This window comes from Cydia pomonella, unplaced genomic scaffold (genome assembly GCF_033807575.1).
Source record: "Cydia pomonella isolate Wapato2018A unplaced genomic scaffold, ilCydPomo1 PGA_scaffold_178, whole genome shotgun sequence".
Classification (NCBI taxonomy): Eukaryota; Metazoa; Arthropoda; class Insecta; order Lepidoptera; family Tortricidae; genus Cydia; species Cydia pomonella.
Window position 1 is genome coordinate 200,882 of NW_026907820.1, and position 18,467 is coordinate 219,348.

The 18,467-nt window shown below is 37.1% G+C and overlaps 1 protein-coding gene across 4 annotated transcripts in view; it reads left to right on the forward strand.

Annotated features, from left to right (window-relative positions):
• The window catches only part of LOC133533551 (receptor-type guanylate cyclase Gyc76C-like), a 45,902-nt gene that overhangs the window by 22,571 nt on the left and 4,864 nt on the right, over positions 1 to 18,467 (forward strand). For all 4 annotated transcript variants that reach the window (XM_061872542.1, XM_061872541.1, XM_061872543.1 and 1 more), the window contains exons 4-22: positions 2,999 to 3,196; positions 3,942 to 4,007; positions 4,269 to 4,509; positions 5,477 to 5,623; positions 5,855 to 6,057; positions 6,481 to 6,649; positions 7,024 to 7,193; positions 8,066 to 8,356; positions 8,977 to 9,096; positions 10,426 to 10,566; positions 11,055 to 11,126; positions 11,215 to 11,304; positions 11,389 to 11,464; positions 11,742 to 11,897; positions 12,471 to 12,660; positions 13,340 to 13,480; positions 15,005 to 15,227; positions 15,337 to 15,481; positions 15,664 to 15,866. In XM_061872542.1, the coding sequence (XP_061728526.1) occupies positions 2,999 to 3,196; positions 3,942 to 4,007; positions 4,269 to 4,509; positions 5,477 to 5,623; positions 5,855 to 6,057; positions 6,481 to 6,649; positions 7,024 to 7,193; positions 8,066 to 8,356; positions 8,977 to 9,096; positions 10,426 to 10,566; positions 11,055 to 11,126; positions 11,215 to 11,304; positions 11,389 to 11,464; positions 11,742 to 11,897; positions 12,471 to 12,660; positions 13,340 to 13,480; positions 15,005 to 15,227; positions 15,337 to 15,481; positions 15,664 to 15,866 (3,042 nt within the window). The remainder of the gene's footprint in view (positions 1 to 2,998; positions 3,197 to 3,941; positions 4,008 to 4,268; positions 4,510 to 5,476; positions 5,624 to 5,854; positions 6,058 to 6,480; positions 6,650 to 7,023; positions 7,194 to 8,065; positions 8,357 to 8,976; positions 9,097 to 10,425; positions 10,567 to 11,054; positions 11,127 to 11,214; positions 11,305 to 11,388; positions 11,465 to 11,741; positions 11,898 to 12,470; positions 12,661 to 13,339; positions 13,481 to 15,004; positions 15,228 to 15,336; positions 15,482 to 15,663; positions 15,867 to 18,467) is intronic.

Below are 18,467 nucleotides of genomic sequence, written 5' to 3' on the forward strand. Positions count from 1 at the left end.
ACCACTCTGGCGCAAATTGACAAGGAGACCCGACCCCACATAGGTGGAATAAGGGAAGGAAGAAGAAGAAGAGAGAAAGTCTTGTCGTATCATCCATTCTCGTATACATACCTATATACAATTATACATATGTATAATATATTAATATATAAACTACGTCCTATATATATTTTTCACTTGTTCTATTTATTCACGCTACTCTTTGCTGAACCGACATGTGCATAGAATAACCAACTGGGCCACTTCTCTATACACACGTAGTCTCTATTTTCCTTTATGGATATTAACATTATAGAAAATATGTTTAGGTATATTTTCTAATTAGAGTTAGGAGCTTTCAAAAATATGTACCTATGGTATTCGTTTTTTGCTCTAATTCAAAAAATTTATACTCTAACGAAAGGGCATTACACAAACATATACATTCTAAATAGAAAAGTTGAACCTTGGCCCCTTATCCTCGGTTTGCAAGGATTCTTCAAGCTTCATTATATCACCTGATATGGAAACTTTTCAAAGAAGCAAAAAAGCTTGTGTTTATAAACAACATAAAGGTGATAAACGATACATTATTGGCTGGTATTGTACACATAATCTGGTTCACTGATATCTGTCGTTTTTAAAATAAATTTTAGTGTGAGACACGTGTTAGCAATAATCATGAAATATGCCTACGAGTATGTAAGATGTAAGGAGTGGTTCAGAAAAAAAGTAGCAGCACATTAATTGGATTTTTCATTTTATTTAGTGATAATTTTTAAGTAGCGCATTTTTGTAGTAATCCATACATACTATTCTATACAATCGTATTTAAAATAAAAGGTCGAATTGAAGTGTTCGCCTTTTATATTACATGTCTCTTAAGACTTTTTAAACAGCATCTTCTGAGAGAATTTATGAGGTGTTTCTCTGTCAGAGGTTAGATTGGAGAGACTTCCTGACTACCGAAGATGAACTCCAGTTCATTGGTATAATTTACTCGTAAGATGATATTCCTAAAAGCATACAACTAGTTGTGAAAATTGAAATTCAAGTGTGGCATTGTGAAAAACGGCAGGTGGAGATTGTCAAATTGTGTTGTACAAAAAGTTATGAAGTACATTGCAATAAAAATGAGAAAACTCAAGCAATCTGATATTTTTCATTATGATTTATATTGTTATTATATAGTATTTTATCTACAGATTACTAAAAAAAACTATTTCATACTTAGTAAAAATAAAAAAATATAGTAGATAATTCACTGCCACTTTTTACTGAACCACTCCTTGAGAGTATACCTATGTTTATGACACGAGCTGTTAAATAATTTCTGTAGATTGCTTGTAAAATTTAGCGGTGTAAGATGACAAAACCGCATTCCAAGTACCTAAACTAAAAAGACGTTCTTGTTTATTTAACACGAATTCATATCTAAACTTCCGTATCTAAAAATAGCTATAGCAAATAAAACATGGAGTCAAACATTCCTCACACGGGCGACGTACATCGAAATATTGTAGGACGCAGAAATAAATCTTTCAGCTAATGCTATCGACGTACGTAAATAAAGCAGGCTCTGTATGTTTGTTTTTCTAGGTCGGTTTCAGAGCATACGGTTGTGATAGTTGATTTATTGGTGATCCCGAACTTGACCTAATCATTAGCAGTAAATTCCATTAAACACAGGGACATTTCAATTATCTATTTCGCTATTGTATGTAAACTTTAGACATGAGATAGTAATTATGAATAAAGCAGTACCTACCAGGGCTTTTGGGTTGCTTGGAATTAGGATCTTTGTGTACAATTAAAAAAACTCTTATTCTCTCACACATATCAAACAACAACGACGTCCGAGCTGAGTTATATACTTACTGCTTAGTATAGTCGAAGAAACGAAAGTATTGTAACAGATATAGGTACTTACAGGAGAAATTATTTGCATGTTTCAAACATCTGGTTTGTTAATGCCTCTGCAAATACATGAAGTTGTATCAGAACTTTGATTACGCACTTAGCAGTGAAAGAGATCATTGCATATTTAGTTACGTAATATTTATTTTCAATTATACCTACAAATTTCTTTGTGGGCAAAATAAATAAAAAAACAACTGTTCGCCCTTATGACCCTGATAATTATATCATAAAATTAACTGAAACCGCTAAATAGGCTTCCTAGAATGCAATTATAATGTTATAAATATTATTATTTATTTACTATGTAGTATCAACGTTGATTATTGCTTATTCCCGGCAATTCATGAACATCGATAGCTACGTATTTACTTGTCAACATGAGGCAACTTTTAGAGAAAGAGTTACGTTTACAGCCCCATAGGGAGTCTCGTTATCGATATAAAACCAGAGGGAATTGAAAATTAACAATAAGTAACACTATCGTTAAACGTTAACATTTTCCTTGAGTTTTTCAAGTACATATATTCCTTAGGTAGGTAGTACGTAGTAATGATTGCCACAAACGTATGTATAACTAGACCGAATAATTTACTTAAACATTAAATTTTAGTGAAAGGTACGACAGATATGAAAAGTAACTTAACCACTCGTGCTAATATTGACACCCGAGCATAACGAGCGTAGCGACTCCTAAAGTGGAATCTTAAGCGTTGCGAGGGTTTCAAGGCTGTGCAACAAGGGTTAAACAAAATGTGTCACCGAGTGAAACACAAACGTGAAGAAAATACTAACTGAATACATGAAACAAAATCAAACCAAATAAAATCCTAAATTAACGTTATTAAATATTTATAATTCTAAATCTTCATTTAAAAGTCATGGAATTAAGGTTAAGGTCCTCAAATTTATAACACTAACTTGCCATATGTCCCGCTCAATAAAAAAATAACTTTGCATGGGCGTTTGATACACATACATTTTGATACATGCAGACCATGCACTAAAAAAAACTTTGACAACACATACCAAAGTCATATTTTATTGCCTATGTCAGAAAGACTTTCATGACGTAATTTTTCTTATAATTGTGTTTGTGCAGATCAACAACCAAGACATAATCCTGCCGGACGTGGAACTTTTACTGGAGTGGAACGATACCCGCGGTGACACGGTGACGGCGACGCGACTACTTACACACATGAGTTGCTCGGGTGTCGCCGCGTTCTTCGGGCCCGAGGGCCGCTGCAACACGGAAGCCATCGTGGCGCAGTCCGTCAACTTGCCCATGATCTCTTATGTAAGTAGTCACATGCTTCCGATATGCTGCAACGAAGTGTTGGAACAATTTACCGCCACCAATCAGAAACTGCAAATCCGTTACCTTTTTTTTAATTACAACCTTAAAAAGTACTCGTAACTTAACAGGTTTTATAACTAAGCGGACATAGTCCAAGATGAATATTTGTAAACTATCTCTTTCTTTATTTCTATTCTGTTCTGTTTCTGTTTTAATTTTTAATTATAGGTGCCCTGAAAACTAGTGCCGTGTTTAACAGACACGGCTTATGCTGAGCGGCACCCTATTTGGTGTACGTGTCATCATTTACTTTGTTGTCCTTATGTCATGTTTTTACGCCAAATTATTTAATTTTTCTATTGTATTATTTCAATTTAGTAAAGGAGTGACACGGAAGTGACAGGGTGATGGATATATAACTGACGTCTCGATGGAATCGACTATAATCACAGTGCGTGTAAATTTGGCTTCGCCTAGCTACGAGTAGTATAACTAACCGTTTACGAGTAAATAGTGAGTTAATGAGTTTTACAGACATGTAAACGTAGACTCTGCTTAGGTCCTTCTATATGATTTGGTAAACACATTACGTTTATCCGTCAATAAACGTAACAACTAATAAGTTTTCTATCCGTGTTTTAAAACCGACTTAAAAAGGAGGCTATTATAAACCTCTAAACTCTATCTTGCGTAGGTATATTATCTATAAAGTATATGAGCATTTCATAATCCGTTTTATTTTCAGAAATGTTCCGACTATCAAACTTCAACCATGCCTAACTTTGCCAGATTGGAACCTCCAGACACCCAGGTAAACACACAACTCACAAAATTATTGACAGAGTATGAATGTCCTTTTGAACTGGAAAGCTGTTTGTTGAAATATATTATTGCGAGTATTATTGCTATGTTAATTACTTACTCTTATTAACGACAAATTTTTTGTAAACTTTGAGTTTTGACTACTCAATCACTGGATGGTTAAAACATTAGCTTGGTAATCAAGCCACAGAGTCGACAGGGTTTAATTTCCAGTCTGTTCACCCAGTTAACGCCCCATTTTCTTTATTAGGCTACTAAATCAGTAATGGCGCTACTACGCTACTACCGTTGGAACAAGTTCAGCATAGTGTACGAGGAGTCGTGGGTGACAGTAGCGCTGACGCTAGAGAACCACGCCAAGAAGAACAACATGACCGTCAACCACCAGCGGCCGGTCATCGAGGGCTTCAAATGCTGCTCTGAGAAGATGGCCTGCTGCGCGCCCGGGTTCTGGTACCAGTTCATACAGGACACCAAGAATAGGACCAGGAGTGAGTATACTTATTTAAATACAAGAAAAAGCAACGACGTCACCAAAATGGCTTCCGCCGCCTTTTTAAAAACGAAATTTACAGTAATGACTTAGTCTTCTCCGAGACTGTCCATGATGTTATGTGTTACTTGGTTAGTACTGCCCCATACTACTCAATGTACTCATAGCCACATTAAATGCATTTTAAAGCTAACTTAATAAATAATTAATAGTTCGGGGACAATCTGGACTTAAATAATGTTAATACCTATAGTTAATCATTGCAGTCAATATGTAGGATTACATTGTTGCAAACATGTGGCAGTGGTGTTAAATTTAAATTTAATAATCTTTCTCTGTGAATTTGCAAGTGAGTCATAAATTCTCCATTCTTTGTCTAAAAATATTTGCGTACCATCGTCCAAGTGTTAACTGTCTGTTTATAAGCAAACTTTAGTGCGTCAATTCAAACATCTGTATGTAATAATTAACGCCACTGTTCGAAATAGTATTAAAAATGTTTTCACCACACCAACTGGTAAAGGCCCTCTTGATTGTTCAAAAACTAATGAGAAAGTTGCATTTTATCCACATGGGGCAAAGTAATCAGATGCAAATTTTGAGTCGTTTCCTTATGTTAGCTGGTAGAATTGACTTTTAAATGATGATTTTGGATGATACATTTTTAATTAAGTTCATTTGGATTTGATTTGGTTTGTTTTTTTTGGTATTTCATAGTTAATATTTTCCTCGCGTTGGTGTGGTGAAAAATGTTGTGTTTCACTTGGAGGCAAAGTTTGTTTAACCCTCGTGCCTTAAAACCCTCGCAACGCTCAAGATTCCACTTTTCGAGCCACTCGTTACGCTCGTGGTTCAATTTTGGAATCTTTCGCTTGCTCGGGTTTCAATATTAGCACTAGCGCAGCAGTTAAACAACAACTTTACCCCCTTGTAAAACAAATAACTATTGTCTATTCATGTTTCAGTATACGTGTTTTTGGGATCAACGTCGGGGTTAATTGACATGATGCAAGCCATGGAATCTTTACAGTTATTTGTTAATGGCCAGTACATGGTCATATTCGTCGATATGATAACTTATTCTCCTAAAGAAGCTATGAAGTATTTAATCAGTAAGTCTTTATTTTTCTTCTGCTTAGGTATATCTACGCATGTCTATTAACAATTGTTCAATGATATAATAGCTGCTGGCTATAGTTTTAGCATGACTTCAGGATACAGCTATGCGTTAAAGTGAGTGTGATACTACATTTCTTTATAATTAAATAATAAAGAATGGTGGTACAGGAAATTCGTTAGTAGTAAGTTTCAGTATCTTTATGGTAACATATGTTTACTTTCAGAGACCGAGGACCGGGGATCACAGCCCGGTTGCGAACACGTATTCACAAGCGAGTTCAAAAAGCGCGCGCAATCGTTACTAGTGGTAGTTTCCTCCGAGCCAGACAGTTCATATGAAACGTTTACAAATAGAGTCCGGAAGTACAACACAATGAAACCGTTCGATTTGGGATTACCGACCATATTTGGAAATAAATTTACGAAGGTAATTTTGAATATTATCTTGATTAAACGGATCTATCGAATAATCAGATATCTATACAGTCAAAGATGTACCTCTATAGAACGCGTTTCTTTATCAACCTTTTTGGGGCGGGTCGTGGAGCGTTTCAAACACTGCCACAACCAATTTTATGGAACTAATTATTTTCATATTTTTTTTAAGTTGGCGCTTTTTGCACCCATAAGCATTAAACATAGTAAACTATGTTTAATGCTTATGGGTGCAAAAAGGTCTACACAAAATTGTAACATTTTTTTTATTTATGACAAAGCAGAACAAATGTCAAACAGTCTACCAAATGTTGTGCACTTAGATAACTTAGTTATGCTTCGACATATAGTACCACTTTTTTATCTGGATCATAAAATTAATAATCAATTTAATAATATTGTTTTCGTTTTACAGTTCGTTTCCATTTACGCCGCATACTTGTACGACTCTGTGAAACTTTACGCGAAGGCGTTGGATAAACTATTGAAGGAGGAGAAGAATCTGACATATGAGAAGGTGATGACCATTGCCAGGAACGGTTCACGAATAGTATCAAAAATGATCGAGTCGACGCCATATAAAAGTAAGTTATCTAGTCTACCTAGAGACCGTGTTGGTCCAATCCTAAAAAAAAATTTTCAAAAAATACCATTATCATTTAAATCAGTGATGCCATCAGCATATACTTAGATGAAAATATTTTGGATACAAATGTAGTAGCTAAACTTGAAACATATTCAATGCAATCAATATCAAACTCTAATAGTGCGTAAAATTAACCTTGCTTATTGTCACCAGAGTTAGAGATTGTAGTTAATGGATCCTTGTTCTCACTAAGACGCGTCTAAGTTTGTAATCTTTAAACTAGTATTCCATGAAACTAATTGTGGCAATCCCTCTTAAAATCATCACGGAAAAGGATTACTATACATATGTAGTATTGACGAATGACTGCAGGTGTCTCCGGAATGATGATTCGTCTCGACGAACGCGCTGACTCCGAGGGTAACTTCTCGGTGCTCGCGTTCAAGGCGCGCTCGGCCAGCAACCTCAGCGACGACGACGTCAACTGCACCTACAGCATGATCCCCGTCGGGCACTTCCAGCAGAGCAGCCGCGAGTTCCCTGTCAGTATAATTATAACCCTAACCCTTTCCTTAGATTGCTCCCATAATCTGTGCCCAGCAGTGGAGCTAACGGTTAAGCCGTCGAAGCCGAGGCGCCTCAGTATTGGCGTTCAAGAGTCGGTTGGCTAGCCACAGCAGACGACGCCTAGCTTCATCCCTGACGTAACAGTGAAGTTGGAGTTATAGGTCAAATGGAGTTTAGTGTGTAGAGTATACATGATTCTGGAATGTATTTCGCTCTGGTATCAGAGGCGCTCCATGTACAACGTTCGTGTAACGGATGCCAAAGTAACAAACTATTTCGAGTGAAAATAAAAATAATAGATGATATTAATTATTTTTAAAGTGATGTAAAAATAAATATGTTCTTGATATGCCTGTCTCCAACTCTCTATGCCCGATAATTTATGTATGTATTAACTTCTGAGATTGATAATTTGACTAGGTGACCTCACATTTGATTAATTACGCGTAAATGGAGATACTCTCATCTGTAATGTACTAATATAATTAATGCTAAATAATTAAAGGTACATTCCTAATGAATTGTCTCTTGGGCATACCTAATAAGCCGTGGTATATCCAGGACACTACGCCCAAACAACTGAATGTTTACATTGTTGGTTCGCGTAGTCCCATTAAAACGAACTGTCAAATGTATATTCAACAGTCATAACATGAAATATGTCTATGAGCAGACTATGCCATTAATCTTAACTTGAACTTCCATTCCAGTTGTTGATGTTGATTTTCAATGTTTTAATGTCTACTAAAAATGCAAGTTGAAACTACATACCTTACTAGCCCCAAAAAAAAAACTACTAAAATATCTTCATACGTGTCTCTAAATAGACCTATTTCCATAATTTCAGGAATACAAAACGAACCCGCGCATCCAAATCGACTGGCCCGACAACGTGAAACCCGAGGATGAGCCCTCGTGTGGTTTCCTGAACGAGAAGTGTCCCAAAGACGACTCCCAGATCACTGCCCTAGTGGTCGCCGGGACGCTGGCCGTCACGCTATTCTGTACTCTAGTCGTTACCATTAGCATTTACCGCAAGTGGAAGATCGAGCAGGAGATAGAGGGTCTACTCTGGAAGATAGATTCGCAGGATATCAATGGATATTATGGCAGTGGATTAGTCTGGTCACCTAGTAAGGTATGTCTAGACTCTAGAGCCTTGATGTAATTGAGACTTAACCTTCTAAGGCCCATGGCCTTACCTATAGTACCAATGACTTCAGTAAATGTTAAACTAAATCAGTGAGAACGGTTTCATTGATTGTTTCGTCCGTTTTAATACAATAAATGTCTTATCACTTACACTATTGATTTCTAGTTCAATTGCCAATTATTCATAAATGATGGATAGCTGCTCAATGTCCTTTTAAATATTAGCATCCATTTTCGGGGAGGAAATATATATACGTGTCATTAAAATTGAAACGTTCTTTTCTAGACCATACGATTATTTAATTCGGTATTTTACAAGAAATCTGATGACTTTTTGACAGTGCGAGCCTTATGGTCTCGTCTTAGCCACATTTTACATGAAAATGTTTTTGATGGGATACTTAATCATTTTCTCAAAGCTGACCTAAATGAAGTGATTTAATCAAATAAAATCTATAATTCTGTAATAATCAGTGACAAGTTCAGCATTTTGACTGTTGAATGTTGGTCAAGCAATCTTCTTACTCAAAATTTGGTTCGTGAAAACCTTAATGGTTTCATTGATTTTCATTGAAAATCAGTGATGCACATGTTGTTTTGTTTCAGTTAAGTTTAGCGAGCGGTATATCGTGCGAGAGCCGATGCTGCCCTCAGATATTCGCGGAGACTGCTCAGTACAGGGGCAACGTTGTTAGGATTAAGGAGTTGAAGTTCTCCAAAAAGAAAGTAAGGTCATTCTTGATTTCTTTCTTGATTTTTATGTCTATGGAACGGAACTTTGGTGTCATTTCTGATGACGTAATTTATGTAATTATGTCGTGAATTTATACGAAAGTTACTACTAATAGGGATAAGTTTGCCTTTATACTATCTGCCGTAACCTATCGTTTTTTGTACAGTAAAATGTTTATTATTCACTTATTAAAAGGCAGAAATATTCCTACAGAATAAATAGTATTTTATACAATCGTGATATAATGAATAATAATAGTTGAGTTGGGATCCCATGGATAGACAGAACATTTTTATTCAACATCACATGAAATGGCAGAGTTAACAGACAGTGACATGTGCATGAAAAGTACGTAATTATAGTTTGGTATACGAAATCTTAATTCAACCATTACAGTCCACGGGTAGAAAAATATATTAAGGGATGTGATGACATTAGTTTTACTAATGGACCGCTTATTGGTGTATATTACTCTATGATACTGTCAAAGTTTGCCAGTATTTTACAGTAGTAATCTGATACGCATGAAAACATGCATATCATATAATCGTAGATAAGACCTGCGTAAACCAATTATATTGTATGGCACGTGTTAGCGTGCGAACGGCGGTCATAGGTGGGAGCGAGAAATAGCAATCCGACCTTTCGTTCCCACCTAAGCCCGCCGCTATGAATAAAATTAGAATAATGAATTTAAGAACGGGCTATTTTCATGCTCCTTAAATAGAGAAAATTGGTGATATGTCTTTATCGCATGCATGTGGTTTATCTAATTTTTATTATATGTTCTTATTTACTTTACATTTTAAGACAAATATGTAATTGCATCTCTTAAGTTAAAGTATAACATAGTGTCTTTAATACATACCTAGAATTAGAAGTTATTTATTTAGTTATGGTTATTGCACGTCACGGTAAAATCACTGTATTATTTATAATGCTTTTTCAACCGAGGCTCGGAACCGGTTTTTAAAATACCGGTAAAATAACGGTTTTTCGAGTGAAACCAAAATTAAAAGGTTTAGCGCCAAGTACATGATAATGGTTTGGAAATTTAACCGGTTTCTCGAGCCTTGCTTTCAACCTTTGATATTTTTCGTATCCAGCAATATTTTAGTTGAAGTATTATTACAACTTATATCTGATATCTGTCTGATATACATCCAACAGCTAAACTCGGGGCCCGTCTTACTTAGGCGCTACCATCAATAAGGAATGTAACTACTGTATGGAATGATCGAATTGCTTGGACTCTCATTTGATTTGAGTTGTACATAACGAATACTGTGTACGTAAGTAATATTAATGACGTGACTCGGCAGGACATTCCGCGTGACGTGATGAAGGAGATGCGGCTGCTGCGCGAGCTGCGGCACGACAACCTCAACTCGTTCATCGGCGCCGTGGTGGAGCCGCTGCGCGTGCTGCTCGTCACCGACTACTGTGCCAAGGGGAGCTTGTATGTAAGTACAGCCACCCCATACAGGACCGTGCACTTTCGAGGGTCTGCCACTTGTGACCTAAATCCATAACAAACCTGACTTTGACGCTTCACGCTTCAGGTGCTGCCTCCTAGAGCTCATGCACGCTTTCTTTGCGCGTTGGAGGATCTGCCGCATTGAGACCCAAATCGATAACTTGACAGGGGGGCTCCTAAGCTGCCCCCTGCAGTTCTTGTACGTTCCCTATATTTAAGCTTTTCACAGTTGTATAACAAAAGCTGCGATATAGTATGCTGGACAAATATAGTCAGCTGTAGAGATAGTCGACTGCCCTGCATAGAAATTAATTTGCAGGGCTATCAACAAAATCTGCAGTTGCAATCAGTGTATGTACGCATGAAAAATCCGATAGCTATTTGTCATTGCGTCGTATATGACCCTTGTTTTCGATATCGTGTGGGAAGAAGTTGTAACATCGGTCCTTAATATATATACTTGTATTGTTTCAGGATATAATTGAAAATGAGGATATAAAATTGGACCAAATGTTCATATCATCATTAGTACATGATCTCATAAAGGTGAAGTATAACTTTCAATAATTTTGATCTTTTTTATTTATGACATGTTAAAACCCTATTTTAATCATTATAAATGTGTTAATTTCAGGGTATGACGTTTATTCATAATTCTCCATTAGTGTTTCACGGAAATCTCAAATCCTCGAATTGTGTAGTTACTTCAAGATGGATGCTACAGGTAATACTTCACTTCGCGTTTGATACATGAATTAAATAATACATTTTATCTTTTGCCGTGTTCTGTAAATTATATATTTTACAGGTCACTGACTTTGGTCTTCATGAATTGAGGTACTCTGCGGAAGTTGGTTTCATGGGTGATCATCAATATTACAGAGGTAAAGTAACATTGTACTGCTATGATTACTTCTAAATTAAGTATGTCAAAAAACTTAACTCCTCTAGTTATTTTTATGTACGCCGACTTGCATGAAAACGTCATATTGTGTAAAGATCCCCATCACATTTGCACCATTGCCACGCTATTATGGCAATTGATACCTGTTAGACAAGTCGTCATGACTCGTTCAACAGGAATCAATTGCCCGAATGGGTATTGTTTTCATGGCACAACGTTTATTTGATTTGTACTGTAATAAAACTTACGTGATGCAGGTTTGTTGTGGAAGTCACCAGAGCTGCTTCGGGAGTTGGACGACCCAAACGGCACAGTGGGCGGCACGCAGAAGGGCGACGTGTATGCATTCGGCATCATACTGTACGAGATCATCGCTCGTAAAGGGCCGTTTGGCAATAGCCTAGATCCCAAAGGTAACTTGGCAGCTGAGTTTCCGAAACAAAGACACGCAACTTATCCTGATCCAGCGCTTCTCGAAGCAATAATACTTTAGAAAAATCAAATAACATCGGCGCCTCGTTTTATAAGTTCCCATTACATGACAAGAGCCTTAAAGAAATCTTTACAGTACATATGGGGCTACTTTATAGCACTAGTGCGAAAAGCAGCATATTACGTTACTGTGTCGAACATTTAAAGGGCCATATGTACTGTAAAACGTTGTACGATACATGTGCGAATAGGTAATTCGCAACTCGTGTCGATTTAAAACACTCCCTTCGGTCGTGTTTTAATTTATCGCCACTCGTTTCGAATTTCCTATTTTTCGCACTTGTATCGTAATGTACTATTACGGTCAGATGTTAGGCTTAGTAATAATGCCCTTGTGGCATTCAAAGGCACAGGAGTATCCTTGTGGTTAAGGACTGGATTAAAAAAATCTCATCCCACAGCTTAGTGCGTCCTGTAGATTTCTCTTGCATCTTTAAATGTTACGTAACTGAATAAGATGATGTCATTTACAAACTATTTACTTGTCTACACAGAAATAGTGGAACGCGTGAAGCGAGGCCGAACTGAGGGCGAGGAGGTGTTCCGGCCCGACACGAGCGCCCTGGTCGGCGTGGCTGACGATTACGTGCTGCAGACCATGCAGGACTGTTGGGCCGAGGAACCGGCTGCAAGACCAGACTTCGTCACGTTGCGTAACCGGCTCAAGAAGATGAAGTCCGGCAAGTACGTCTAGCTATGTAGTCACTCTGTTTTTTGTGTGTAGATTTGTAACGCTCACGTCGGAAGCCGTACTTTAGTGCGTGAGTACTTTAGTGCTTGAAATATGACAAAGAGACTAGATTTAGTATAACTGTTAAATGTACAATAAAAAAAAAAACCCACGCCATATGCCAACAAAACTCATTTTAAACTGCTGGATGGATTTTCATGAAACATAGCTAAGAATTACCGCTTTTACGTAGAAAAAACGCATGTTAATCGGCCCATCCGTTGAAGAGCTACGATGCCTCAGAGAGACAGACATTGGCGTCAAACATATGCCTTTTGGCATTAAGTCCGCCATTTGTACATTTTTCTTTGATTGTGCAATAAAGTTTAAATAAATAAATAAACATATCTTTTTGCGTCGGCGGTTAAAAAAATGCGTCAACAGGCCCCTTTAAAAAAGGTCCTAGCAATGTCTCCAATATCCCAACGTGCTCGTCAATATAGCTGATATATTTTACACGTTTATACTGACAGCTATCCTGGTCACGGCACCAAATTGTAACCACAATTAAAAAAATACATTACCTAATTCAAACACTTACGAATCATTTAGGTACAATCAAATTCCATAAAGTCCATGTGTTCAATTATGAACGTTTGTATATACATTAATAACATTGTATTCATTTCTCAGGTCTAGGAATATAATGGACCAAATGATGGACATGATGGAGAAGTACGCTAATAATTTAGAAGAACTAGTCAATGAGAGAACGAGGCTATTGTTTGAAGAGAAGCAGAAGACGGAAGATTTATTACATAGAATGCTACCAAAGTATGTATCGCAATACCTTATACCTTTTCTTTATTTATTGGGTAGGTACAACATGGATACATTTTCTATTATCCCTTACGATTATTACCAAACAGTAATGTCCACGACATCAAGTTCTAATGTCAACTTCCATACTATGTTAACCCAGCTTCACTAATTGTGTTAATTTAATGTGTGCATGTAAACTACTACCTGGTTAGATATAAGCCATCATTACGAGTTACTAATAAATTGCTGTAAACGAGAAAGTGAAGAAAAACGCAAATACAACAAGCTGAAGCAGGGGTGTGAAACTCTGACGATTGGCGGCGGCTTTAGTGTGCACACTGGTTTACATTTTGTCCAGTTACCTGATATTTGGATTCATTCATCATTTACTTTACTTCACATTTAAGTAGTTATCATGTTCAATTGAGTATAATTAAATATAAAAACACTTGTCTCACTGATGTCAATTATTATGGGAAAAGTGAATTTTCATAACTGCGTTTCAAAATAGTAAAACTAACAGGATGGCGATAACAGGATAAGGAAGATACTCATTGGAACAAATACTGACACTCTGACTTGTTGTATTTTCTTTAGTGAATATTTTAAATTATTTTGTGATTAGCAATTCATATAAATGTATATAAGAATAGTGACGTCTTTTATGAAATATAAATGCTTCGTTTTGTTATGTGTGGTATATTTAAATTAGAATTTTTGTGGTTTTGTTTCTTAGCTCAAGTGGTTTAAATACCAATGGTTTACACATTTTTGAAAGCTTTTAAATTTTCTTTAATTCACCCTCAACATATAAGTAGAAATTAAATAATCGTGATGAAAAGCTCTGTGCATAATCCTAGATCTCGGCAAACCACCTTTATTAGTACCCTCAACGGACCAAATACAAATACATAGCCAAGGTTCCCTACCCAAGACATGGACTTGATGTAAACCGTGGTACATTATTGTATAAAAATTGTAAATGTATTCACTTTGTTGTACTTGTGTTCTTTTCCAGATGTGGAGGTTGAATCCATTATAGAAATGTCGTGAAAATGTCTTGAGGTAATTAACTCCCTACTGGTAGTTGGTCGGTTCGCAGATGCCCTGCCTCAGCAGGCGGTCTCGCTTGTTCTAACACAGTTTGAGTAGTAGTAGAGCTTGCTTTGGGTTTTGTGGCGGTTTTTCGAGCGTCGTGTTCGGTGATGGCGTTTTTCTTCTCTCTGAACAGGACTTAGGTTAATTTAGTATTAAAATAGCTCCGTAAATTGGCATGGTATTTAGTCTAGCAATCAATTTTATTTTTAAAATTGCCTATTGGCCTTGCCTCATAGTTAAATAGTCGAGTGAACGTAGATTCTGACACTAATGTAGTAAGTATCGATTGACGCTAACATCGCAATTAATTCACTTTTTGTAGGTTGTTCGCACGGATTTATTCACGGATTGGCTTGAAATATTTGAAGATCGTTTTGCGATATAGTTAAGTTTATATCGATTGCGCTCTGTTGTAATATGTGTGGGTATTTATTGCAGGTCCGTTGCGCGACGACTGACGACGGGTGAAGGCGTGGAGCCGGAATCCTTCGACTCTGTGACGATCTACTTTAGTGACATCGTCGGGTTCACCGCCATGTCCGCGGAGAGCACGCCGCTGCAGGTCGTCAACTTCCTCAATGACCTGTACACCGTGTTCGACAGAATTATTAGAGGCTACGACGTCTATAAAGTGGAAACTATAGGCGACGCTTACATGGTGGTACGTGTTTTATAATTTCTATGATTAATAAGGAACTTAGCACTTAATATTTCACATATAATTACGTTGATAACGCGACGACCTGCTTTTCAACTAGATTTTTTTTCAGGTATCAGGTTTACCAATCAGAAACAACGATAAGCACGTGGGTGAAATCGCGTCGATGGCGTTGGAATTGTTGAACGCTGTCAAAAGTCACAAAATTTCGCACAGACCAAATGAAACTCTTAAACTTAGAATAGGAATACACACAGGTATTATGGAATTTTTTTTCGTTACTATTTGTTGCTAAAATGTATGAACATCAATCCACTGCTAATAAGCAAGATATCCCAGAGGGGTGTAGCTAGGTTTTTAAATTAGGTTGACTTCATTCTTGGGCCGGCGTGCAATAAAAAAATATGCTTAGATGACTGATTAAGCATTTGTCTTGCAGGGGCGGTAGTAGCAGGCGTAGTGGGTCTGACAATGCCCCGCTACTGCCTGTTCGGCGACACGGTGAACACGGCGTCGCGCATGGAGTCCACGGGCGAGCCGCTCCGCATCCACATCTCGCCGAGTTGCAAGCTAGCGCTCGACAAGATCGGCGGCTACATCGTGGAGCCCCGCGGCGCCGTCGCCATCAAGGGGAAGGGGGAGGTACTATACCACTAAATTAATGTCGGCGGCCGATCGTAAAATCCTCCTGATCATTAAATTCCTAGGCATAGCATGAACCGCCGCCATTTTATAATATGCCTAAGATTTGACCAGGAATATCACAATCTGCCGAGGTAGATCGACGAGAGTGAAGAGTCACATAGTAGAGTAATTGCACTTTGACGATGGTTGCTGTATTTCTACATGAAAAATGTTGGAGTCACAAAAAATAATAAATTTGTACCCAATATAATGATTAATAAGCTTACTAAGGAGAAGTGCATATTTTATGGACTACCTATAGGCAAAGAGAATTTGAAATAGAGGTGTATTGTCAAAGAAAACTTTGTAGCCACGTAAATTTACTGCTATCTTTCGACACACGATTAAAACTACTACTATATTTTCCTTATTCTTTCACTGATATGTGTTAAATATCAAAAAGTGTCGCCATCTTACCGGGCACAACCGAAGGGTTATGGCGCCATCGCTCGAAACGATGCCGGCGATGCCGCCATACCTTTGGCCCTTGATTAGATGGCGCCACTTTTTGATATTTAACACATATCAGTGAAAGAATAAGGATCAAAGTCAAATGGCGTTCTAAAAGTTTTAATCATGTGTCGAAAGATGGCAGTAAATTCACTGTGGTTACAAAGTTTTCTTTGAAAATCTCTCTTTGCTATAGGTTTCGTTCGACAATTTGGTTGCAAGGTTATTTATACTTGGTCAAGCAAATCTTGTCGGTAGCAAAAGGCGGCATAAAATCGCGGGTTAGCAACACTGTTTTCCAATAATTCCTAAATCACGTGTCATCTGTGTTTTATCTGAGGAATGTGGATAGTGAATGACAGCCATCGTGTTTGTTTACATTCTGAATCGTTGCTATTTCAAGAAAAAAAACTGCTGTCATCATTAAATACCAATATATTAAATAAGCTTGTGCATGAACTTAAGCAAAGTCAAGGTGCCTACAATATACAATTATGCTCGTTGATCGTAAATATTTGTAAAATTGGAGGTTATGATAATTACATGTTTTTGTTCGATGTACATCGCTGCTCTTTTTAGCGCAATACCAACGCAGTACTGCTTTTTGAATGTTGCCCTACTTCACGTTGCTGTACATTGCTACTGACATACTTTGCTTGACAGACTATATAAGGTTCAATTCTAGTAATAATATATTTTTTGTTGAATTAGATAAAAATATATTTTTACCTAAGGTCCTTTTTTTTTGCTAAAGCTTTGGGTACCCTAGTTATTCGATATGCCTAAACGTCGCTAGGCGAGTCATCAAACGATGAGGTTTGAACGATATGGCTAATGGCTGGTCAGATCATGAAATAGAGGCGATTCATGATCTGGCGGATTTTACGATCGGCCGCCGACATATACACGGTGCCCATGAGGAAAGGGAAAATTTTTAACATCATATTCCTGACCATATTAGAAGTTAAAACTGTTAATGAATGTCTGCTAAATTCGGCTTTATTTTAGAGATATTGCCATTTTTGTGTAAAAAAGTTGTAAGTTAATCACGAGTACAATACACCTTTATGATTGCGACGTTGCTAGACTGACACGTCTAAATTGACTGCATACGTCAAATCGAGTTGGATAATGTCATTGTTGACTTAACCCTAAGAATATTTTCTCTCCCAAAATACAGAACATCAGTAAATATGAAGAATCTAACAGTTTACGAATTAATTGGAATCTTGCAATGCAATTGCCCGCAAGCCAACAACAAGTTTTGAATTGTGAATCGTTTGGTCTCGTATTTACTAGTAATTTCGAAAGCAACATACCTACAACAATGTTGTATTTTTAAATGAAAGTGATATTTGTTTAGAAGATTAAATGACCTTTTTCTATGACGGGAATGGTAGTAAAAGGTAGTAATGTAGTAATCAAGTCCGTTTTGTAATTCTTGGGTTTTATTAAAAGTTTACGCTTGTTATTATGTATCTCATTTAGCCCATAAATTAACGTACACAATATCTTTAGCATTCATTTGTTTAATAAAAGGCTACCTACCTGAAATTCAATTTACAATTACAACCTAGGTATTATTCAATTAAAATCATACAATACATACTATTATTATCACTATCTCCAATACGATTTTCAGGAATAATTTGAATTGCCAATCCTTTATGGCTGTCTGGGATCCGTCCTCCCATCTGGAACATCTAAATATTCTAAATGCTCAAGTCACGATGTTGCCGGAAGATGCATGATGCAACTTATTTCACCATGAGTGTTACACTCAACAGATCGTTTCTGAACGTTATTATTAAAGGCTGACCGTCTGAACTAGACAACCCTCTTTTTCTTAATATTATACGGTGACTCTTTGAGAGTTTCATGTATGTACTTCGTAAAATTAATATTATTCGTTTAAAAGTACATTTCTGGAAAGTCAGGTCCATTGCTAAAATCAGAGACATGTCAGTCGCTTCGCTTGACAGACAGATGAAGTGTGCGAAAGGGAAGCCATGACGTATATGAACAAGCCATAAGTGCAAAAGAGGCAGACTACATATGAGAAAACGTAACCAATTTTGAGTTCGAAGGCGGCCGAGGCGGCCAAAATCA